Source organism: Mobula birostris, chromosome 5, assembly GCF_030028105.1.
Source record: "Mobula birostris isolate sMobBir1 chromosome 5, sMobBir1.hap1, whole genome shotgun sequence".
NCBI lineage: Eukaryota > Metazoa > Chordata > Chondrichthyes > Myliobatiformes > Myliobatidae > Mobula > Mobula birostris.
In genome coordinates, this window is record NC_092374.1 from 53,692,141 (window position 1) to 53,717,780 (window position 25,640).

General features: G+C 39.1%; 1 protein-coding gene across 1 annotated transcript; it reads left to right on the top strand.

The window, feature by feature from the left end:
- Positions 1-877: 877 nt before the first annotated feature.
- Positions 878-25,394, top strand: LOC140197249 (leucine rich adaptor protein 1-like). The gene is made up of 2 exons (XM_072257171.1): positions 878-1,649; positions 23,834-25,394. The coding sequence occupies exons 1-2, from the start codon at positions 1,443-1,445 to the stop codon at positions 24,221-24,223; spliced, it is 597 nt and encodes a 198-aa protein (XP_072113272.1). The 5' UTR covers positions 878-1,442; the 3' UTR covers positions 24,224-25,394.
- The last annotated feature ends 246 nt before the right edge of the window (positions 25,395-25,640 follow it).

A 25,640-nucleotide genomic window follows, 5' to 3' on the forward strand; every position in this document is an offset into this window, starting at 1 on the left:
ATCTCAATAAAAATAGAAATAAAATAAAAAGTTTATTGATTTAATCCATGCACAATGGTTAATATTTAGCATATGCAGTACTGTGCAAAATTCTTACGCACCCTAGCCCTATAAACAGGTGCCTAAGACTTTTGCACCGTGTTGTAGCTGGAGAAGGAGATTACGACTGTAATTCTCACAGTCCATACTTATAACCTATATAGTTTATATAAACATTTTACTTAGTCTACTTCAATTGAGGCGGACCTAAAGATGCAAAAGGATAGAATCAGAGAAATATTTAGAACCGATTACGAGTAAAAGTTTACATATTACGCGCTTATACTTCTTTAAGCGTTCTTGGTGAAGGTGTACCAGTATTCACTTCGTATCAAGCAGGTTGAGGTTCATACATCCTCGAGTTGAAAAGGATTCCGGACATATTTTAACTAATAAATCAACATCTTGACATAATTAAAACTACTGTGATACTAATATATTATTCTGTTGCTGAAGTTTACGAAGTGTGAGATTTTAGCATTGTATAATAGTCTCTAGCTGTCTTGTTACGTCAACTCCAAAGGGCGAGATTATTGACAATCGTTCATCATCGTCTCCCCCAGTGTCACGTACAGACATCGCGTCTAATTTCGGGAGAGTGCTCTATCATAATCCTTCCTCTTGAAACTGTTGCGGGCTTCACGTCACAACTTGAATTGGTCTTTGTTTTAGAATGGCGGTGTCAAGGACTATTACTGTTAAACGGCAGCTATGTCATCGCACACTGTAAAACCGCCAACACTACAAAATGAAACTCTTGCGACCGGCCCCGATCGCGCCTGGCGATGGAACAACCAGCAAAGAGGGACGCGACAGTTCTTGATGGATTACGGTAAAGGGGTTGGTCACTGTGCCCTGGTTTACCTGAAGGTTTGCTCTGCTGCTTCGGGTGGGGAGTTGAGAGAGAGAGAGAGAGAGAGAGAGAGAGAGACAGAGAGACAGAGAGAGACACAGAGAGAGAGAGAGAAACAGGGAGAGAGAGTGTGAAACGCACATATACACATACACACACTGCGAGGTCAGCGAGCCTTGCACTGACAACGAGCTGTTTGAAGCGCTCACTCCTATCTGCCGTCTTGCTCACCGTATGCCGTTCTGGAAATGAATTAATCCAGAGTTACCGGCAGAAAAAAACAGATCTGAACACTTGCTGCACTTTTCAAACGTCAATTTCCCCCAACTGACATTCGTCTTCGAAGAAACGAGACAGCATCGACTTGTCACTTTGCACTGGAGCCCCAATGATCCTTGCAATTAAGAAGTAACTACCTTAACTTTGTTATCATCAGTCCCGTGCTGATGTGTATTCCTTCCCAACCTCACGATTGGTTAAAAATGTTTCATTTGACGTGTTGCAATCTATAATAATTGCGTTTGAACCATCAAACATTCATTTGGCGAGAATGGAGGAATATGTCCTGCCGGATTTAAAAGAACTAGAGATCAAGATGGGACGTAAGATTCCTGAAAGCCTGCTACGATCACTTAGGGAAGACCAGCCATGCCGCCGCACAGACGATGAGGTAGCTCTTTCTACCTCGGGAACTTTGAGTAACTGCAACGCGTTGGAGAGATTGGAAACTAAGATTCAGATATTGAAGCTGGAAATGGTAAGTGAAAAAGAGAAAAAGAGAGCGCTTGCGGGGTACTGACAATGTACCGGCGAGAGAATGTCAGCTAAGGGATTGCTCTGTATGTAGGAGCGCGGTCTAAGCACGTACGCTGCACAGGACAACCGGGTCGCCTGCTTACACGGAAGCAAAATACCAGGTGTATGTAGTATAGGTCGAACTCGAACTTAGTTCCATGTTCTCCATATAAATATGAAAGAAACGACACAGTGCTTGATTTTTTTTTGTTTGGAATGCTCTTCAAGAAGAAACAGAACTTGTTGTATTATTTTACCTTCAGTGAACCTTTTACCTCAGGTAGAATTGTTTTTGAGATTATCTAAAGTATTTTGCCAAAATGTTCCATTTGTCTGCAGGTCTTTTTTTCCTGAGAAATATAGTATTTTAACTGGAAATTCTCAAGAGAAACAAGCTTAATGCTTTGTCGTATTAAAGCATAGGGCTTTATTAATATAAAATGGAAATCTTGAGCAGCTTGGGGATTCAAATTAGCATAATCCATTCTCAGGTCAGATACACTAGATCTCAAGATTGATCTTTATTCCCAGTTTCAGGATGGGTCCTTATTGCAACCTCATCTTTCTGGAATGATTGATTAGCCGGTATTCGATTTGTTGAGCAGGCTGGAGGGACAATTTGGCCAACTCCTGCTTTTGTATTGTCTTTCTTGTTTTATGTAGTTTGAATTTACATCTTTTTACTCAAACTATCATTCGTCTGGCTAGATTTTAACTGAAATTCCAAAGGGTCAGAAGGAAAGAACTTTTAACATGCACAATGCCTTTTGTGGTCTTGGCCATGGGACTGCGGAAAGTGGTGTGTTTCAGTAGTATCTTATGGTGTGGACTGCAATCTGGGTAATATAACAGTACATGTATCAAAACATTGCAGTTCCAGGTACGTGGTGGTGGCAAAATTGCATTATGTTTAAGCAGTTAAACCCTTGAATACACAAAATTCACCAAAGCCTCACCCTGGTTTGGTTTCAGAAGGGTAATTTGGGTCAATGGAAAGTCAGATCTATAGAAGAAACAGGCAAGATTAGATTAACCCTGATCTTATTGAACAATAGAACAGGCAAAGTATACTTAATTGAATTTTAAATGTGTTAATTATTAATATCTCATAGTTCTATCTATTATTAAAATAAAGGCTCATTGTTTAGTTGGAAAATAATCATGTTATCAGTACAAAAATAACTTAGTAAACAAGATCAGTAGGAAATCAGGCAAACCATTCTTCTTGATAACTATGAGTTGGCTTGTAGTAATACAAAAAATAAACTAGACTTTTGGCTGGGTGACCAGATCTTGTTGGTTTGAGATCTCTGAAACTAACAAGATCCTGTCAATCAATACATAATGGAACATATAATATTTTCCAAACTTGAGGTCCCTACACTTGTCCACCTCTGGAAATGTAAAAACCTTAAACATACCATTTACATGTGGTAATGCTAAGCAAATAATCCTGACCTGGATGAAGTACTTGGGCTGAGCAAGCATGACATGGCATGTCCTAACTCCTGTCAAACCTGAATGATTTATCAGAGTGGATAGACAACCCACCTGAACTCAGTGCATACACTGGGGTCCCATACATTGAGTCAACTCATTAGATTCCATTATAAACAGTAATGATATCTGTTGGTTACATTTAACGTGGAGGATATGGAGACTGAAGATGTTTCTGGGTCAGCAACACTCCTAGAGATGACACAATTGTTAATGCAACTAAACAAGTCTGTCAATGTGATGAAGGCCTTTCTGTAGCTTTACTGTAAATGTAGCTCTAGCAGCTGTGCTTAGCGATGTTCTTGGGGATGGAAATGAAATTTGCAGAAGGATTAGGCAATCATAATGAATTATATCCAAATTGAGTACAGAATGTTGGGCCTTAGTCCTGTTGTTAACCTACATCATCAGCCTCTGTTTAGTAACACTGCACAAACTAGTCTAACTCACCAAAGAGCAATTTGGATGAGTCGTTGTATTAAAGGAAGCAAATTTTCATGATGCACGCTGGCAATATTGGAACACAAGTGGAGAGGAAAGACAGCATTCTGATGTAGAGACAGCGACAAGAGTTTATTCATAATAACTCCAGAAAAAAAATTGGTGGCTTGGCCAAGTGACACTGCAAGAAGTAACATTCTCAAAACAAGAACCCTGTAATTAGCACTAACCGGGGAGCCAATTAAATAATACAAATGATACGGAATTCCTGAGCCTATCAAGATGAACTTTACAAGCTTAAACAGAAGGCATCAGAAGACTGCATTACAAAGAACAAGACACTCAAGAAAAATACAAGGAAATTAAACAACAATTAACCAGTTCAGCTGCCCTAAAAACCTCGAGCCCAAACCCCTCCGGCACTCCACACAGGCCAGAAGAACTCATTTCAAAATCGGAATATAAAGAATGAAGTGGATGAATATGTGAGGAAAAAGAAATACAGCAGGAGGAATTAAATGAAGATAAACAATGAAAAAAGAAAAGGGAGGAACACAGAAGTTATGTACTAGGTGCTGAAATATCTAAGAATGAAATTGAAAACCCCACATTGTCATTCAACATACTCAAAACATGTTATTGCACAGAGAAAACCATTTAATTCTGAGGGTGTGCTAGGTTTCTGAGAACTGTCCAATTTCCTCTACTACAGTGCCTGGGAAATATTTTTGTTCAAATATTTGCTCCTGTGTTGCAGTCTCTTACTGAATGTGCCAGTGGATATAAGGTGGTCATATAGTCCAATTTGTTAGCACCATCAGAAATGTGGGAAGGAAAAGATATGCCTTGTACCTGAAAAGTACATTGGGACTTGCAGAATGCATAGCAAGCAATCTGTAGCAACAGATGGCCAGAAAGGCAAAAGCCATGGTTATAATCTCAAAGGCAAACTAAAGAAAACTGTGATCAGCAGAAACAAAACGCTGGAAGAACTCAGTGGTCAGGCAGCATCTATGGAGGGAAATAAACAATGTTTCAGGGTAAGACTCTTCAACAGGACTGATGAGGAGTCTCGGCAAAATTTCTAGCATCTCTTGTATCTCTAATAAACTTTTGAGTGGTTATGTTTGGTGAATACAGCTTTAATACCATAATTTGTCAACTGTACCACAAGGATTCCACACTGCTCAATCCATGACATGCCCACCAATCTCTACCTGTCAGCCCTCCTACATGACATTCATCTCACCTTCACACATTTAGTATGTTGCAAGCCTTAAATCTCAAGTTGTAGCTTGGATACAGGTACACTCACACACTAACTATTCAAAAATGACAGCTGCATTACCACACATATTGCTCAATGCCAACTGATACATCTCCCTCCCTCTTACGATAGTTGTTACACAGAAAACACCAGCAACTATTTGGAAGGAGGAGGCATCCATGCATGAGTTAATCATAATGCTGAGGTTGTGGCCAAGGGCAGACTTGAATTCAGTGAACGTGATGGTATTGTCAACCTTTTATATTTGCTCACGCACCATTTAACATCCCATAACTTCTGTTGATTTAAAACGGGTAGATGTAGGCAAGGACTCTCTACTTCCTTCCCTCCCTTTATCCCGATTAGTGATTGGCTGGGACTGTTTACTCTGGAGTGAAGAAAACTGAAAGGTGATCATATGGAGGTTTATAAAATTGTGAGGGGCTCTTTTTCACAGCATGTCCTATGATGATGAGTGGTGGGTATATGGAACAAGCTGTCAGTGTTGGAGACATGTACAATTAGAATGTTTAAAAGATATTTGGACTGGTAAGTGGATAAGAAATAAATAGTGGGATATGGGCCAAACACAGGCAAGAGGGAGCAGCTCAGGTAGGCACAATTGGTGTCAAAAAGGCCTGTACCCATGCTTTATGACCTTTAGGACCCTATGGAGGAAGACCCAATAAAGTCTAAAATACTGTCAGTCAGAAATTAGATTTTGCCTATATTTGATGTGAACTGGGCATTGCTCTTTGTTCTAACACATTATGACGAGTGATCAAACTATATGTTAAATTTGGATTTCTTCATTTTAAGAAAGCGCTTTCATGCTGTCCTCCAGTTTTGAAGAGTTGTAAACTGTCTTGCTATTCCAAGGGCTCTATAACAGTGCTGATCTGTGGAAGGTAGCACGTAAAGAAGGGTCACAGCTGCCCTCACGTTATATGCTACCTACTGAGAATCAGATCAGCACTGTTATACGAGGGGTGATTGATAAGTTTGTGGCCTAAGGTAGAAGGAGTCAATTTTAGAAGACCTAGCACATTTATTTTTCAACATAGTCCCCTCCTACATTTACACACTTAGTCCAGCAGTTGTGGAGCATATGGATCCCGTCTTTGTGGAAGTCGGCGTCTTGGACCTCCCGAGAGTGGTCCAGAGCAGGGGTGATTCATATGTTTGTGGCCTAAGGTGGAAGGCGATAAGTTAATCAGCTCTCATTACTTGCACGTGCAGTTCAACTCTTTGAGTGATTATGCAGAAGGTTTGAAGTTATTAACTCATTGCCTTCTACCTTAGGCCATGACCTTATCAATCACCCCCGCTGTGGACCATTTCTGGAGGTCCAAGACGCCAACTTCTATGAAGAAGGGATCTGTATGCTCCACATCCACTGGACTAAGTGTGTAAATGTAGGAGGGGACTATGTTGAAAAATAAATATGCTAGGTTTTCTAAAATTGACTCCTTCTACCTTAGGCCACGAACTTATCAATCACCCCTTGCAGAACTCTCTGTGGATGCCTTGGAGATGGGGGACATTTATAGAGGTGGGGGTGACTTGAATGGCATGGTGAATGTGCCACATGGTGTAGAGCTGCTCCATGGCCCCCTGTACAACATTCAAGGCCCTCTCTCATCATTCTTCAGAGTCGCTGAATGCAGCATCTAGTTAACAGACAGTGTGAACTTTATAAATCCTGCCTGTATGCAAAGAGGGAGCACGTAAAAATCATTTTGGGAAGTCAATGAAAATAATTATGTTCAAGAGGGGCATTTTAATTTCACTTGGAGATGAAAAACTTACATTACTTTGCTCCAGCTTTTATTGCTAAGCCAGGAAAGCATGGTTCACTCATTGATTATGTCATTAATGGCACAATACTGCTTTTTTGTGCAATTAATGAATTAGGATAAAAAGGTTAAATCAGTTTTTTTCTCATCCAAATTCTGGATCATTGCCCTTTAATTTCCCAGTAACAGCTGATAATACATTTTAGACTAAAGCTTGTGTTTGTAGTGAAGTGACAGGAACAAGTGCACTAGAGGTATTTGGGAATATTAAAGAGCGGGGTCTCACACAGCTACTGAGGATTCCAATGAAGACATTGATGAGGCAGTTCACAAAGGAAGTATTTTGGCTCTGGTGTTATGAAATCTGCATCACCCCCACCTCTGTAAATTTTCTTCATCCCCTAAGGCTGCTATACTGGTGTATGATGAAACACTTTGAAAACTCTGTCGAGAAGATTGTATTCAATGTCAGGAAGCTCAAGACTTGGATTCTGTTCTACCCAGAATGGATCTGCCAACCAATACAAGTGACATACTTATGAACACCCTATTGATGCAGTAGACTGCAACTGGGGTCAATTTACAGTAACAAATTAACCTGCAAAACTGCATGTGTTTGCAATGTGGAAAGAAGCCAGAGCACACTGTGGAAATCCACATCATCACAGGAAAACATGTAAACTATTCCAGATCAGGACTGAGCCCAGGTTTTTGGTGCTCTGAGGCAGCAGCTCCACTAGTTTCAGCACTGTCATCTGTAATTTAGGGTTCAGGGCATCAAAACCTGCATTAGGTGCCATCATTTCGCTGAAACTTAAGTCCATGGAGTGATAGGTGACTTGCAATACAGAGGAAGCTAAAATAACCCATCAGGTGGAATTAGGCTCTCTTTCTTCCATGAAGGGCAGCCTCCCAGCCTAAGCTCACCTTCCAGTACCAGGCCTGCTGCTGTAAGGGTTATTCTGTCCTTCATTTGTTGAGCTGGTGTGCATGGTTGATTGGACATCAGGGAAGGCAGGAGTTAATTGATCCAGGAAGTAGTCACACAGCTCCGCTCAGGCAGCTATGGAATTCTAGTTTGCTTTAGGTTTGAACAGTAAGGCAGACCCAGATACAAAACTGAGAAGATGCAACCTTTGCCCTTATTAAGCAGATACAGCGTTCTTACTGGTGAAGGCCAAAGTCTGCAGTGCAAATGTGCAAATATGCACAGCATTACTGCAGGAGTTTCAGGTAAGGGGAACAGGATGGAAATGAATGTGTTAGTGCTGGGAAAAGCAATAGGCAGAGAGTTAGATACTGCCCTTTGCAGTCTCCAAAGTTTGAGGCGTGAGCCAAGATAGAAGACATCATCTCCCAACTACAGAAGGATGCAGAGTGAAAGGGGAAGTATTCCAATTCAAGTAATGTGGAGAACCAGCATCACTGGAGATTCAGCATCATGGACAGAACTAGGAGTGAAGCTCTGCATGGAGACTGAGGGTGTAAATTAAAATGGAGAACTTCTGGATTGGTTCTGCGGAAGTAAATTTGCCCAGAGTCAGAACAGATAAGAAGAACAGAGGAATAGCGGAGGAGGTCAGAATTTTGATTCATGAAGACTGATACCAGGAAAATAAGGAGTTCTACTGAGACAGCTTCCTTTTAAATTGTGTTAGAATTGGCACTGTAACAAATTGTGTCATTTGGACAGTAAAAAATGCTTTAAAATTAGTTAAGAGAAGGTGTGATAAGGTTTGGCAGGATAGATATAAGGATTTGGTTTCTTCTGGTATCTTGAACAAGAGGTCAAAGTCTCAAACTAAAGGGCCAGACATGCAGGTTAAAAATGAGTGTACCTTCTGGAATTCTCTTTGAAGAGGGCAGTGTAGGCCCAGTTTCAGAGGGTATTCAAAGTAGAGATCAGTAAATTTTTGGAGACTAGGGAAATCAAGGTTAGTGCAGGAAAGTGTAGGACAATATGATCATAAGTTATAGGAGCAGAATAATACTATTCAACCCCTTGAGTCTGCTCCAATATTCAACCATACCTGATTCATTTTTCAACCCCATTCTCCTGCCTTTTTGGTGTAATCCTTGGCAGCCTGACTTGTTGTGAAACTATCAATCTCTGTCTTTAGTAGACCCAATAACTTGGCTTTCACAACAAAAAATATTCACAAATTCACCACACTGGCTGAAGAAGTTCCTCCTCATCTCAGTTTTAAAGGGACATGCCATAGTTCTGAGGCTGAAGCCTCGAAATGTAGACATCCTACTAATGGAAACATTGTCTCTGCATCCATTCTATACAGGCTTCCATTGCCTGTGTGTTTCAATGAGATCTTCCCTCATTCTTCTGAACTCCATTGAGTACAGACCCTGTGAGGTAAGTTCAAACACAGTAAGTGAAACTTTCAGGTGCAAGGCAGAGCAGCAGTTTGGGGAAACAAGATGTGGAGTGGAATTAGAAGGGTGTAACAATGCTTATCAGATTTTCTTAACTAGAAGTACTCCAGAAGAACTCATAAAACAGTTAAAGGTAAAGGCAGCAGAATATCTCCATGTGTGGAGCATTTTCAACAAAATGGATGGTCTCAGTAGAAATGGAAGTAAAAGGGCTCCAAGTTGCATGCAGAGTGTTGAGTGTGGTTGCTACTGAGCTCCTCCATGCTACTTGATATTGCATGCAGATCCACTGTACTAAAGATGACTTTTTTGTAGCCTTCTATTGGTAGGCTGACTAACACTTCAACTGAGTCCTCCATACCAGAATTGGTATTCAGTCTTCTGCTCTGATTAAATCACAGACACTTTGAGCAAGCTATGAGATGTGAGTGTGAGACGCATTCTAAGTGTGTGGTGGTGCAATGTAATGTATGAATACTGAGTGCGATTCCTGAGGGAGGAAGAAAGTTGATAGATGAGTGATGTGGTTGTGATGGATTGAGCAGTGTGTGAGGTTAATATTCAGTTTGGGGAGATGGCCTTTGTGCACTAATTGACATTGACTGAGTATTAAAGGCAAGGTACACATATTCATGAAGAGTAACAACCCATGGACTCAGTTCCAAGGACTCTAGAACTCATGTTCTCAGCATTATGTATGTATGTATTTATCTTTTTTTTCGTATTTGCACAACTTTTCTTCTTTTGCTCATTGGCTGCTCGGCAGTCTTTCTGTGAGTGTGGACTTTCATTGCTTCTATTACATTTCTTTCTACTGTGAGTGCTTGCAAGAAAATAAATCTAGAATAATAAATGGTAACTTACATGTACTTTGATAATAAATTTATTTTGAACTTTGTACTTGCAATGCAGCACAGAGACAAGACCTTTGGCCCAACTCATTTGTGCCAAACAAGTTCCACTTGCTCTCTAAACCTTTCCCCTTTGTGTACCTGTCCACGTACCCTCTACTCATTGCTACCATCAAGCAAAAGGTACAACAGCCTAAAGACACACACTTAATGATTCAGGAACAGCTTCCTTCCCTCTGCCATCAGATTTCTGAAGAGACAATGAACCCACTTACAATGAACCTCACTATTCTCCTTTTCTTTCTTTGCTCTCTTTTTGCTCTGCATATTTAATTTAAGTATTATATATATCATTCCATGTATGCACCACATTTCGTGTGAAAAGTTGCCGCTTGGGCCCCTTTGAAATCTTTCCCCTGTACACGTGAATTGCTTTCCCTCTGCCTTGAATGAAGTTCAGTGTTGCTTAGTGACTCACTTTTAGATGCCAGCTCAAAACTCATGCGTAAGTTATTCACAAAGTATTAACGTTATTCACAAAATATCAACGTAACAGATAAATTGAGTGAAGTTGTGGCTGTATCTTCCCCCTCTCTGGCTCCTGTACTCCTGCCTGTCAAGTTGCATTTCTCAGCTCTCTGCAGGGAGAGACAAGGGCATGTGAGTTTTGCAAGGAGTACAATTTCATCTATTTCTTCAAAGTGAGTGAATATATTTGCAACTATTATCGCTATACTCAAATCACTACACCCCAAAATGTCAGCAGTGTCTGTCAATCAGGACTCATTGTTAACATGGCAAATAAAGCAGGAGTAAGGTTGTACGACAAGAAAGAACTGAAGTGTGTGATGAGCTATGCAGATATCACTTCTTCAGAGATTTCAACTTATCCGCTTGAAACACCATGTCACTTATGGAAAAATGCTGAAAGGGTGACATTGATGAGCCCATAACCCACAGTTAGTTGCTGCCCTATTGGTTCCCAGATTCAACTGCAAGAGAGGTGAAGTGACAGGTGTCAATGAGTGTTGTGGAATGTGTTTGGGTTAGGTGGTTAGTCATGGTTGAGTAACAGGCAGTTTACACAAGCTGTGAGGTATGGTTGGAAGGCATGGTGTGAGGTATAGGAAGTGAATGTTAAGGATACATCCTGATTGATGGAGGCTGTTGGCAGGTGAGTGGGTGGGGGTGTTGAGTTTTTGAGCAGTGTGTGTTTAAATTGTATGCTTGAAAGTACTTTTACTGACTTCAAGTAAATGTTTGAAATTATATATTTTTGCAACATTGCTTGGCCTCATCACTCGGGACATGCTCTCTTCTCACTGCTACCATCAAGTAGGAGGTACAAAGATAAAGATACTCACTCAAGGCTTTAGGAACAGCTCCTTCCTCTCTGCTTCAGATTTCTGAATGGGCACTGATCCCATCTACACTACCTCACTGTTCTTTTTTTTTCTTTGCTCTTTCTTTGCTCTACGAATTTAATTGTATAATATGCACTTACTGTAACTTGTTTTTTATTGTCTTGCACTGTACAGCTGCTGCACAACAACAAATTTCATGACATATGCCAGTGATTAAACTTGATTCTGATTCTGATCTTATAAGGTATTTCCTCCATTATGCTTTGTATTATATACTTGGAAGGACTCCTGATGTTCTGTGGACAGATGCTATGTCTTCTCTTTCCTGCCTTGCCCATTAAAGCCTCTAGGTCAACAGCAACAAAACATCTTCGCTGCTCTCGTTTCTACATCTTTGATCCGATCACCTTTGGCACCACACTTGCAAACACCAAGTCCTGAAGCCAGGTTGTACCTCCCCTTTAAGAAATTTATCAGCTTGATTACAACCCAGCTGTAAAATCAATGCTGATCACCTCTGCTGAGCCGCTAATCGGTTTTGCAGCATGATTTGTAGTGGCTGAACTGAATAATCATGTTAATGAGCAGGAATGCGATATTTGCATCTCACTGGTTTATATTCATTGGTTTATCACTTGTCATGAATTATGACTTTGGTATCTGAATTCTGGCAATGTCCAGATCATGTTTTAGCACAAAGATTCATCTGACTAAATGTATAATTACCTTAACACAAATTGTAGTGCTGAACAGACCACAGTGGACTACTACAATATTACATGTGTTTGTGCATGTGCATGCATGTGTGTGTGTGTGCGCGTGTGTCTCTTTTTCCTGACTGAATACATGTTAAACTATTCCATCCAGGGGTGCAATTGTAGTAGAAATATCAGAAATCTGAGAAAGCAAGGCATTTCAGTCTTTCAGCTTCATGTGTGATGAACTAACTAAGGACAAAAAGACCAAGAAATCTCATCTGTCAAGCCCCTAAACTGTATATGATCCTTATAACGCACCCTATCCTGAATACTATCATATCCTTTAGAGGGATGAAAACACAACACCAAATCAATCAGGTGTTGTCACAAATCAACTGGATTGTTGGCAGCTTATTATCTGCTATTCTAAATAGTACAATAAAGGATCGGACTTAGTCATAGAGTCATACAGCATAGGAACAGCCTTTCAACCATTGCATCTTTGCTGATCATCATGCCTGTTATACAACCCCATTTATTCACTTTAATTCTATATCCCCCATGCTCTGCTCATGTATGCATCAAGATGCCCGTTAAAAGTGGTTATTGCTTTTGTCTTCGTCACCTTTTGCACCAACTCATTCCAGATGCCAAATTAGAGGGTGTTGAAAATATTTTGAGCATTGATAAAATGTATACTCCTTAGTTCCAGGACAGGATAACGTGCAATAGTGTATTTTATGCCAATCAAGAGATGCAGATGGTGGAAATTTGGAAAAACAGAAACTGCATGAAACATTCAACAGGCCCAGCAGAGTGTGTGGACAGAGCTACAGAATTAGTACTTCAGCTCAAAGTCTCTTCATCAAAACTGTACAAGGGAGAAAACAAATTATGTTTAATTATTTAATATTTGTTTCAGAATAGCTAACAAAGGGAAATTAATTATTTGAAGTATAGCCACATTCTATTGAATTAAGATAGCCCAATACCTGCAGCTGATTGTTGTGGGAAGATGAAAAGGTGTGATGAAATGCATAATGTGTTGAAATGTTTTAGATGAGATTTGAGAACAGCCATAAAGGTGAAGATGAAATCATTACAACTTACAAATACCCTATTTCATGTCTAACTAGAGAGGCTCTCCAGTTACACTTGGCTGTTAAAAGGATAATGAATTTAACAATGGTCTTAAGTGACACTAGATTACCTGCACATTCAGAAAATGCCATTGACATGAGAAATGGTATTTTTTTACATTATTAATCCTATCCAGATTCATAATTTACTAATATAATTTCACGCACTTTCCATTATTTTATCCCTGTGATACACTAAACTTCGGTACCTCCACATGGTTATTCTTAATGCATGAGCTGAGATGATGAATTACTGTAGACTGACATTCCTGCTATCATTGGATAGATCCCCAACAACAGATACAGTACAGTGCAAAGGTCTACAGCATATATATGCAAGTATCATGAAATTTGTTAACTTAGTAGCATCAGTTCAATGCAATACATAATATAGAAGAAAAACAAATAAGTAAATACGTAAATTGTGCAAAAACAGAAATAATATATATTTAAAAAAATGAGGTCATGTTCATGTACATTCAGGAATTGGATAACAGAAGGGAGAAAGCTGTTCCTGAATCGCTGAGTGTGTGCTTTCAGGCTTCTGTATCTCCTACCTGATGGTAACAATGAGAAAAGGGCATGCCCTGGGCGCTGGGGGTCCTTAATAATGGACGCTGCCTTTCTGAGTCACCACTGCTTGAAGATGTCCTGTGTACTTTGTAGACTAGTACCCAAAATGGAGCCAACTAAATTTGCGACACTCTGCAGCCTCTTTCAGTCCTTGCAGATGCCCCCCCATACCAAAGAGTGATGTAACTTGTCAGAATGCTCTCCATGTTACATCTATAGAAGTTATTGAGTGTTTTGTTGACATACCAAATCTCTTCAAACTCCTAATGAAGTATAGTCGCTGTCTTGTCTTCTTTATAGCTGCATCGATAGAAATGCACATCAGATTCAGATTTATCATCACTCACTTACGTCATGAAATTTCTTTTGCACCAGCAACAGCACCACAATAAAAACATATCATTACTTCACTACTGTGCAAAAGTCTATGGCTGCTAGCTATACACACAGTATATGCCTAAGACTTTTGCACAGTGTTAGATATATCGATGGAAATTTTTTTTGCTAAATGGCATTGTGATCATAAAATAAAGTTTTGGTTAAAATACTGTATATTTTCTTTCATGAGGACAGTGGAATTTTATAAATAATATGTTTTGAGCTGTTCTTTGTAGTTTCCTGATGAAGCAACACTAATTGAAATTTTAAATAGTAAGTTTATGTAGGCTAATAAAATATTCATCATCTCAAACCTGACACCACCCACTTGTGTTTTAGCATAGCCAGTAAAGTTCAGAAGAGTTGAGTGCTCTTTTAAACATTTTAATTTGGTTTCATGCCTCAGATTTTATTATCTTTTCCAGGGTTAGATCTAATTACCTGTGCTTCCTATTTCTCCAGCACCTAAAGGAAGAGAATTCCTGACTGGGAGAAACTAATTGGTTCGCCAGTAATTCTTGTGCACCAGGAGATGAAACAGTTCCCCAAGATCATCAGCTTCTCACTTCATCATGCCCTCTCCCCTTCACCATCTCTGAATGCTTACCTTCCCCCAAGTAATTCAATACCCCTCTACCACAATAATCAATTTATTTTACTATAAACAATCCCCCTCTCACCAATTGCTCATCCCTTCTGTTAACATAGGATCGTGATGAACAAATCTCACTCACCACCTCTCCTCTTGAACTTTTATTCACTAATAATGATTCCCCAACTCCAATATGAACGATTCCATGCAATATCCTTTATCTTTCATCAGAATCTTTTTGATGATAGGTTGATGACCTGAATGTAAGCTTCCTCTACAGATCAGGGTGTCCAGAAGAAGGGTCTCAACCCTAAATGTCAACTGTCCACATTGCCTGTAGTGCTTCTGCCAGACCAACTGAGCTTCACCAGCAGTCTGTCTTTTTTCTCATTTCTTACTCACACTATAGATGCGAAGTGACCTGGTGATTTTATCCTGTTCTTTGGATAAGCTAAATAGCCTGATACATCTTCTGTGGATATTGAAATGTCAGTACTTCACTCCCCAGTGACCCTAGGTTATGTCAATTATGATGTGTCCCAGCACCTTAGAATGTATCTCAGCATCATAATAACCAGCAATGGTATTTCTGAAGAATCATTGATAATCATATTTACTCTGATCAAATTGAAGAACGAAGAACTTCTTATGCTATTAATACTTTAGAATTTATATGAAAATTGAGGCCTTCAATCATTCTTGACTTCTGTACTCTCCCAAGTAGTATGTAACCAACCCAAATTTAACCCGTAATGGCTAACTTTTGCAACAGTCATCTACAACTATGTACAATATATTCCTAACATTATGATGGTGGTGATAAATTGACACTGGTGTAGATCAGGAGGATTAATCTAAATGCATTTAAAATTGGCACATGGAAGCATTAAAATAAAAACACTTTAGCATAATGTTTTTAAGCCAGTACTCCAGAAGAATGATTCCGGTGTAGTCATCGAGTTTAAAAACAAAGCGGATGCATTGTTTTGACTCTCTTTGCCATGATATGCTTAAGTTGCAAACAGCAAGATAGTGGAGAGGCCACAGCAGCAGAAGACCATGAACATCCCCTCAGTGGCTATTTTATTAGGCACAGAAGATACGAATAGAGTAGTCATTGAGTATATAACAGATAATGAACTGCACAGCAATAACCATTTTGGAGACAGCAGCCCCTTAGAAATAGAAGTTGCCAGGAGATGCAGTGTGAATTGCTGACAGTACCCAATGTTGCAATAAATTGCGTGAGGTTTTTTTTTGTATTTCCCCTTCCATTGTTGGAATCTTTTATACTAGTCTAACTGAACCAGAAAGAACCGACACAAGTAAATGAGTCTAAACGGCCAAGTATTGGGATGTGTCTTGCATTCAGGTTAGGTTGGATTACCATCTTAAACTAGTTTCTCATGCTGAGTTACAATGGATTTTCATTGTGTTGAAAATTTTGACTCTCAATGCAAATACAGTATTTGGTGAAGCAGAAAGTACTAACTCTGTCTTTGTCACATAGATAATCTAAAGCAAAATGACCCCTCAAGTTATTATCTATATTACATATATATATGTGTTATATCTACTGTTTCCAGGTTTTACTTCTAAACATATTTCTTAGCATTCTTTTGGATGAAGTGTATTCTCCAGACATTAAAACCAGTTTGAATTACTGAATTGTGTAAAAAAAAAAATCAAAATTAGTGTCAAGAAAGGAACATAGTTAAATAGCTATTAAGATCATGACAGCTTCATCTACTCAACAACGTTTAAACAAACTAACTGTTTCCTTATTTGTATTCCAGCAAGAATCGGAACATACTCACAAAACATAACTCAATGTCATTTCTCTGTTGCTTTGTTTCCTGTTCTTTTTTAATATTTATGTTTAAATATTTTAGCTATGGCTGTGATAATATGGTGTTAAGTTACAGAAATAACATCCAGAATTGTAAAGCATTGATCCAGAACCACAAATTTGAATCTCACTATATCAGCTAGGAAACATAAATTGAAGTAACTAAAATGTAAAAGAAGATAGTTTCCATAATCATAGGCAAGAAACTGGTTGTAAAAACACAAGCAGTTCACTAATACCCTTTAGGAAAGAAAGTCTAGCATTCTCACATTGTCTGTTCTATATGTGATTCCAGACTCACCAAGAGATTATATTTCACTTGCTTCCTCAGTTAAAAGAGGATTAGGAATGGTCCATAAATCCTATCTTTACCAAAGACATACATATCCTGTGAATGAACTAATTAAAAAAAATACAAATTTTCATTAATGCATGTCAACACCATTTTGGTGTTGCAGATTTTGAAGAACAGTGATAGAATAAACCCTGTGCAATAACTATCAAAACTATTGCATTTATTTAAGGAATTATGATTTGCTCATACTTGCGTGGTCTTCTTCAGAATTTCCTCACTGATGTAATCCTATCCCCTACTTCAGTCATAGACTAAATTTGATATTAAATATTCTGCATATCAGGTTTTTGTGTAAGGTAAGTAGCAAAGAGAGAGCTACTGAGCAACTATCCTTTACTGAAAGCAGCCAAAGGGGCCATATAGCACTGAATGTACAGTACATACACTACAGGAAGTCCATTCAAGTTCACCTTAACATTCTGCTAAAGGTCAGAAGCATGTCTTGGTAATGTTTTCAAAAAAGGTAGCACATATAGCTTCACATATTCAGGAGTATTGTTCATGTAAATCATTTATTTTCCTTTGGAAATGATGTTTCATACTTAATGGCAAGTGATTTACATCCTCCAGCATCACAGTGTTGGTCTGCTACACATGGAGGAGGATATTCTAAATACGTAGTTTCTATTTACTGATTATACTGATTATATTGGTGCTTAATTTCTGGGATAGAATCACTCTCCCCTTGCTTGCTGAACACTTTTATTTAGGTCCTCTCTTGTTCTGAAGTCAAAAGAATTACCAGGAAAAGTTCCACTTTTTCACTGTATGCTTATTGTGTTTTGCTGTAGTGCAGGAGAAAGACAGTTCTATGAGGTTATAAGGCAGTAAATTTAAAAACCTCTATTGAGAATGGTGTGCAGAATCTGACGTTCACTTAGATTATTTATTCAGAGTTCTTACATTAAACATAGAAACATAGAAAATAGGTGCAGGAGTAGGCCATTCGGCCCTTCGAGCCTGCACCGCCATTTATTATGATCAAGGCTGATCATCCAACTCAGAATCCTGCACTAGCCTTCCCTCCATACCCCCTGATCCCCGTAGCCACAAGGGCCATATCTAACTCCCTCTTAAATATAGCCAATGAACTGGCCTCAACTGTTTCCTGTGGCAGAGAATTCCATAGATTCACCACACTCTGTGTGAAGAAGTTTTTCCTAATCTCGGTCCTAAAAGGCTTCCCCTTTATCCTCAAACTGTGACCCCTCGTTCTGGACTTCCCCAACATCGGGAACAATCTTCCTGCATCTAGCCTGTCCAATCCCTTTAGGATTTTATACGTTTCAATCAGATCCCCCCTCAATCTTCTAAATTCCAACGAGTACAAGCCCAGTTCATCCAGTCTTTCTTCATATGAAAGTCTTGCCATCCCAGGAATCAATCTGGTGAACCTTCTTTGTACTCCCTCTATGGCAAGGATATCTTTCCTCAGATTAGGGGACCAAAACTGCACACAATACTCCAGGTGTGGTCTCACCAAGGCCTTGTACAACTGCAGTAGTACCTCCCTGCTTCTGTACTCGAATCCTCTCGCTATAAATGCCAGCATACCATTCGCCTTTTTCACCGCCTGCTGTACCTGCATGCCCACTTTCAATGACTGGTGTATAATGACACCCAGGTCTCGTTGCACCTCCTCTTTTCCTAATCGGCCACCATTCAGATAATAATCTGTTTTCCTATTTTTGCTACCAAAGTGGATAACGTCACATTTATCCACATTAAATTGCATCTGCCATGAATTTGCCCACTCACCCAACCTATCCAAGTCACCCTGCATCCTCTTAGCATCCTCCTCACAGCTAACACTGCCGCCCTGCTTCGTGTCATCCGCAATCTTGGAGATGTTGCATTTAATTCCCTCATCCAAGTCATTAATATATATTGTAAACAACTGGGGTCCCAGCACTGAGCCTTGCGGTACCCCACTAGTCACTGCCTGCCGTTCTGAAAAGGTCCCGTTTATTCCCACTCTCTGCTTCCTGTCTGCTAACCAATTCTCTATCCACAGCAATACCTTACCCCCAATACCGTGTGCTTTAAGTTTGCACACTAATCTCCTGTGTGGGATCTTGTCAAAAGCCTTTTGAAAATCCAAATATACCACATCCACTGGTTCTCCCCTATCCACTCTACTAGTTACATCCTCAAAAAATTCTGAGATTCGTCAGACATGATTTTCCTTTCACAAATCCATGCTGACCAGCTCAGGATTGTAAACAAACTGCTGGAGGAACTCAGTTGGTTGAGCAGGATTTACAGAGGAAAGGAAATGTTGACATTTTGAGTGAGACCATTTATTAGCACTGAGAGTGGAATGGGAAGATGGTCAATATAGAGAAATGAGGGAGAGTGCTGAGACTGGAGTCTGTAGATAATAGGAGTACTGAGGAAAGGTGAATGATTAGAGGCAGATGGAGTCAGGAATGATTAGAAGAGTGGGGTGGGGGAAGGGAAGGGGTGGGGTGGAGGGAGAGAGGGTGATATTTAATGTTCTGTGTCAAATTAATGCAGACTTAAGAGATTCTCCCAAACTATTGTGCCTTTCTCTAATATTTTAATTATGATTCCATTCACAGATGGGGTGTCAATAGATGACATGAATGTCATGTCAGCACAAAACTGTGCATTTATTTGCTCTGAAGTGAAAACAATTGAGAACAGTTGGCTGAGAACGTGTTGGCGTAATGCATCAGGGGTTTGCCAGAGGTTAATTAGATGCAATATCTTAATGAATTGTTTCCTTCAATATTAATATTAATTCATCTTTATATTCTTTGATCTATTTTCGTAATAAGAGATTATAGTGAGATCCACTTTGGGTTGGGTTTTCGTTCCTGGTCTGTGCTGTTAGACCAGATCACCAACAGCTCCCATAAACAGACATTGGCCATGGAGACCATAAGGCTGCAAGAGCAAAAGACATAGGAGCAGAAGTAAGCCATTCAGCCCATCAAGTCTGCTCTGCCATTCAGTCATGGCTGATTTATTATCCTTCTCAACCACATTCTCCTGCCTTCTCCCCATAACCTTTGAAGCCTTTTCTAATCAAGGACAAAACAACCTTCGTTTTAAATATACCCAATGACTTGGCCTCCATAGCCATCTGTGGCAATGGATTCCACAGATTCACTACCTCTGGCTAAAGAAATTTCTTCCCATTTTTGTTCTAAATGAACGTCTCTCTATTCTGAGGCTGTACCCTCTGGTCCTAGACTCCCCCACTATAAGAAACATTCTCTCCATATCCACTCTTCTAGGCCTTTCAATATTCAATAGGTTTCAATGACATCCCCCTCATTCTTCTAAACTTCAGAGAGTACAGGCCCAGGGCCATCAAATTCTCCTCATATATTAACTCCTTCATTCCTTGAATTATTCTCATAAACCTTTTAATGCTTTAAAGATATTTCATGCTTAATAGTTTTCCTTCAGCTTTCAACTCTTTTAGACCTGTCTAGTTATAATTTTACTTCCATGCTCCATATTTAAAGTGTTACTCTTTTGCTATCACCTTGTCTGGGCTTGCCTTTTGCAGCATTCATCATGTATACGCAGTGAGTTTTATATTTGCAAACGGTATAGGACCAACACACAGCTTGCAATACAATCTCACCACAAAAAAAGGAAATATGTACTGAGTGATTTGAAAAATATGGGAAACCAACAAACTGCAAACTCTATCATAAAAATTCACTGCAATTCAATAAAAACAAAATGTGGAACACTAGTTAAACTTTAACTTGCACAGTGTTTTCAACTGCTGAACAATTTTCTGGTATAGTTTCAAAGTATACTTATTTGAACCTTTCATCATTTGAAATTTGTGTTTAAAATGGAAAGAGTATTAAACACAACGTTATTATTATGCTGAGGGGTAAAAATGTAAGGCTATTTTTATTTTGCAGTTGATCATTTGCACATCTTGCCATACTTTTAATCATTCATGGTATGTTGACGTGACAAACAAGGACTGCACTGACCATCCTTAACTGTTCTCTTGAGATAGAACACTGAACAGTATAGCACAAGACCAGGCCCTTTGGCCCATAATGTTCTGCCAAACTAATTAAGTTAGTGACACTTAATTAACTAAGTCAAAACTATGCACTACTGTCTGCATGTAGTCCATATCCCTCCATTCTATTCATATTTGTCTGTCTATCTAAGAGTGTCTCTATCATATCTGCTTCTATCACCACCCCCGCCAGCACGCTGTAGATGCCCACAACTCTATGTATAAAACCTTGCCCCACACATCTCTTTGAACTTTCACCCTCTCATCTAAAATGGATGGCCTCTGGTATTAATTAGACAGGTGATGGACCTGTCATATTCTATGACATGAGGGTATTTCCACATTGATGTTAAGTGGGAATTTGACTCTGATGATAAAGAAGTGGTGACGTAGAGTAACATAGAAATACAGCATGCAACAGTTGAAGGTGGAATTTTTCATAGAGCAATATTTCCTTAACAAAGTGCTGGAGGAACGCCTCAGGTCACACAGCATCTATGGTGAGGAATTACCTGTCATTTTGGGCTAAGACCCTTAATCTGGACTGAAAAGTGAGGAGGGAAGGAGCCAGAATAAAAATATTGGGGGGGGGGGGTAGGGAGAGGTGGAGAACAAGCTTGAAGGTGATAGGTGAAGTTGGGTGGATGGGGAAGGGGAGATGAAGTAAGAAGCTGGAAAGTAGGTGGGAAAGGAAAAGGGCTGGAGAAGAAGGAATCCAATAGGAAAGGAGAGTGGACCATGGGAAAAATAGAAGGAAGAGGGACACCAGGGGAGGTAAGAAGCCAGAGTGGGGAATAGAAGGAAAGGTAAGGTGGAGGAAATAAGAATTGCCGGAAGGAGAAATCAATGTTCATGCCATCAGGTTGGAGGATATAAGGGGTTCCTAGACAGAATATAAGGTGTTGATCCTCCCCTGAGAGTGGCTTCATTGTGGCAGAATAGGAGGCCATGGACCGAAATGTTGGAATGGGAATAGGGATTGAAATTAAAATGGTTGGTCACCGGGAAATTCCGATTTTTGTGGTTAGAGAGGAGGTGCTTGACAAAGCAGACACCCAATTTAAGTTGGGTTTCACCAATATCGAGGAGGCCGCCTTGGGAGCACCAGATACAATAGTACAGTGGAACCTTTCCTTAAGTTGTTTAAATTCCCATGACTATTTTCATCTGAATATGGGAGGACTGAGGAACTTAGAGTGATTCATTGGTTTTGAGATCATCTAACCCAGTGTATAAAATAATCATATATTACTTTAGTGCACCTATGTTGTTTCTACCATGCATTTCAAACATGTCTTTATAATAGCAACACGCATCAAAGTTGCTGGTGAACGCAGCAGGCCAGGCAGCATCTCTAGGAAGAAGTACAGTCGACGTTTCAGGCTGAGACCCTTCGTCAGGACTAACTGAAGGAAGAGTTTTAATCTCTTACTAACTCTTCCTTCAGTTAGTCCTGACGAAGGGTCTCGGCCTGAAACGTCGACTGTACCTCTTCCTAGAGATGCTGCCTGGCCTGCTGCGTTCACCAGCAACTTTGATGTGTGTTGCTTGAATTTCCAGCATCTGCAGATTTCCTGTTGTTTATGTCTTTATAATATCTGATCATCTGATTGATGGCAGTGCCAGAATAAGTTATATTCTGAGCAATTAAATGGAATATATTTCTGTTGCAGCATGAGTGCCTAGATTTGAATATGTGCATTTGGTGAAATGCCAAATATGTTTGTTATTTTACATGATAAAGGTCTTTCTATTTGGAATCATGAACGTTACATCGATCATATAATGTACATGAAGCATATTTAGTAGTTTTAATCTAGCACTAATATTGATAATATTTTTAACACATCATTTTACTTTAAGGTCTCATTTTGATCCTCAGTTACCTGGTCCTTTCCTGACTGCGAATGGGCAAAGCTATGAAGGTTCATGTGTTGATATTGTAGATAATCAATGTTGATATTATTGATAATTTCAACACCTCTCTTAACTTTGTTTCATTTAGTTCTTCAACTACCTGGTCCTTGTCCGATTGATACTGCGACCATTCACAATGTTCCAGCTGCTTATAGTCATTGTCCACAGGTTTCTTTTCCTCCCATGTAAAAATGGGAGTTTCAGTCGTGAAAGCATTATGCTTGATCAGTTGCTTCCACTTTCCTGGATGGTTAATGTACATGGAGCAATAGAATATGTTGTTGAACAGTTAATAATTAGCTAGCTTAATATGGTGTCACTTACAGATGTACATTTCTGCAATGTATCGAGGGAAGAGTGTAATAGGATCATTAGCTCCTCACGGGGAATGGAGGTAAGATAGATTGATTAGATTAGAAGATAACTAAGATCTAAAAGAATGTGGCCCATATTTTTGTCTTGTCAGTTGTCAGAGTGAGCTATATGCTAAAGTAACCACAAAGATCTGTGCAACCATTAACACTACAAGCAAAATCAGAGCACATTGTGGACAATCCAGCCAATTCAGTCCAAAGCGAACTATTTGTATCATCTGTTTATAGTCAGTGAACCTAAGTTTCACCCTAGGATTTCTTTATTCAACCAGTGAACAGATGTTAACTTCAGAATGAAATTGCAGCAGATGTACATATTTTTCAGTCACGTACTCCTTGAATTAAGATTCCTCTTTAAAAGTTGCAACATTTAAGATGGACTCTGGGAATATAAATAAAGTCATATTTCTATGAATAATTGATTGAAGATATCCTGTTTCCACAGTGGTACTTGGAATTGTTATGAAAATGATGCCAAAAATACCAGAATAGAGGCTAAAGTTCAAACATGATGCTTTCAAAATTGAAAATGTCACATCAGAACTGTTATACATTATGTTAGTTTCAGTTAAGAAGAATCTCAAGCCTGTGTGCTAAATGACATTTGGTTTATGTAAACATGCTAATTTGCTTTTCTCTACCCTAGGCTTGTCTCAGGGCAATTGATGTCAAACTGATGCATCAGTTACTCACCATCAATGAAGGTATTGAATCCATCAAATGGATGATGGAGGAGAAGGGAACATTGGCCAGCAGGGGCAGCAGTTTGGCAAGTAGTACCTACAGCTTGATGGAAAGCCAGAACACCTCACTGCGAGGCAGCTGGAACAGCTTACAAGAGGGTGGTGATGGACTTGATTCAATTTCTGTGGGGAGTTATCTAGACACACTGGGTGATGACCTGCCAGGTCACCGCACACCCTCGGACATAGATCCTTTCTCAGATGAACATTTGACAAAAGATTCACTGAAAAGTGAAACTATCAATAAAGAATCCAAAGAGGACTCTGATGATGGATATTATTATTTTGGATAAGTTACTTGAGACCAAGAAGATAATGTCTCTGCATTATCTGTGTTATTGAGTTTTTCTGACTTTAATGATGTGAAATAGTTGATATAGATTTAACAGAGGAAATGTATATTGGATGACTAATCTGATATCACCTATTTTAAAGTACTGTCCATATTCAGAATTCACTACTTGAGATTACATTGCCATAGTAACTTCAGTGCAAGGGACAATGTGAGCAAGGATATTTTGAAATATTAGAGTAAAGTTTCTGTGCAGAATAACATCACAGACTGGATAGAAACAGTAAAACCAATGCAAAAGACTGAGGCGTGTTGATATAGGAGTTACAACTAAAATCATTAACTTTTGTGTAGCTTTCAATATGTCACTTGGGTTCATGATTCACTTTACCCAAATGAAGCTCAGTCAGAAAACTGGCCATTCAATCTGAACTAAATAGCACAGCTCTGCTACTTGCAAGGATTCCAGAAAGGCTGCAGTAATTTCAGCCATGGTTTCATGTTACATGCCATTTTTTAAAATCATATAAAAGAAATCAAATTAACTAATATAAATCTACAAAATGATTTAAGTTCAAAACTATTAAATTGTTCAGTATAGTTTTTAAAGCTACTTTCAATTATCTTAAGTCAGGTGACTTATAAGTGTTGGATAGGAGACTTTAAAATACTAACTACTTAGGAATAGTTAATAAATTATTCCAGAGTAAATGAAACTAAGCCAGGTTGCTACCATAGGAGACATTTTAAAAGAGATGAGAACAAAAACAGAAAAACAACATTCTGTTACACCGTTCAATTGTATTCTCTCACGTTTCTGATAATGCAGATGGATATTGGTAGAAACTTGAACTTTACTCTAATCAGTGATTTTTCAAGTGCATTTTAAATGCAAATTTCTAGTTTTAGCCAAAGTAAACAATTCAATTCATTTTTTTTAAAGAATAGGTTTAAGTTTGTTCTTGATTTTCTTTCATGTTTCTACAAATGGAAGGGAAAACAAAACAAACTTGTATGAGAAGCACCCATTGGTATAATTTATTAAAATCAAAAGGAGAAGGAATGGTTTTTATTACAACTCATCAAACTAGACAATAAGAATGTTTTCATCTTATTATGGAACATAAGATTAAACACTGATGAAAGCAATAAAACTGTTTCCTGAAATTACACTGAGTGATATAATTTAGATTCTGATTCATTTATTTATTGCATGTACATCGAAACATACAGTGAATTGCGTCATTTGCGTTAACAACCAATACAACTTAAGGGTGTGCAGGAACTAGGCCGCAAATGTCGCCGCACATTCTGGCGCCAATAGATATGTCTACAATGCTTGACAAAACAACCCAGAGCACATCATAATTAGCCCCTTTCCTCCCTCTCACCTACCCACAAACCCACTCACACACACA

Bases quoted from the DNA above. Each gene is read 5' to 3' on its own strand.
- LOC140197249 (XM_072257171.1), top strand. From the start codon at position 1,443: ATGGAGGAATATGTCCTGCCGGATTTAAAAGAACTAGAGATCAAGATG. The intron at 1,650-23,833 runs GTAAGTGAAAAA...TCTCTACCCTAG, and splicing joins AGATATTGAAGCTGGAAATG to GCTTGTCTCAGGGCAATTGA.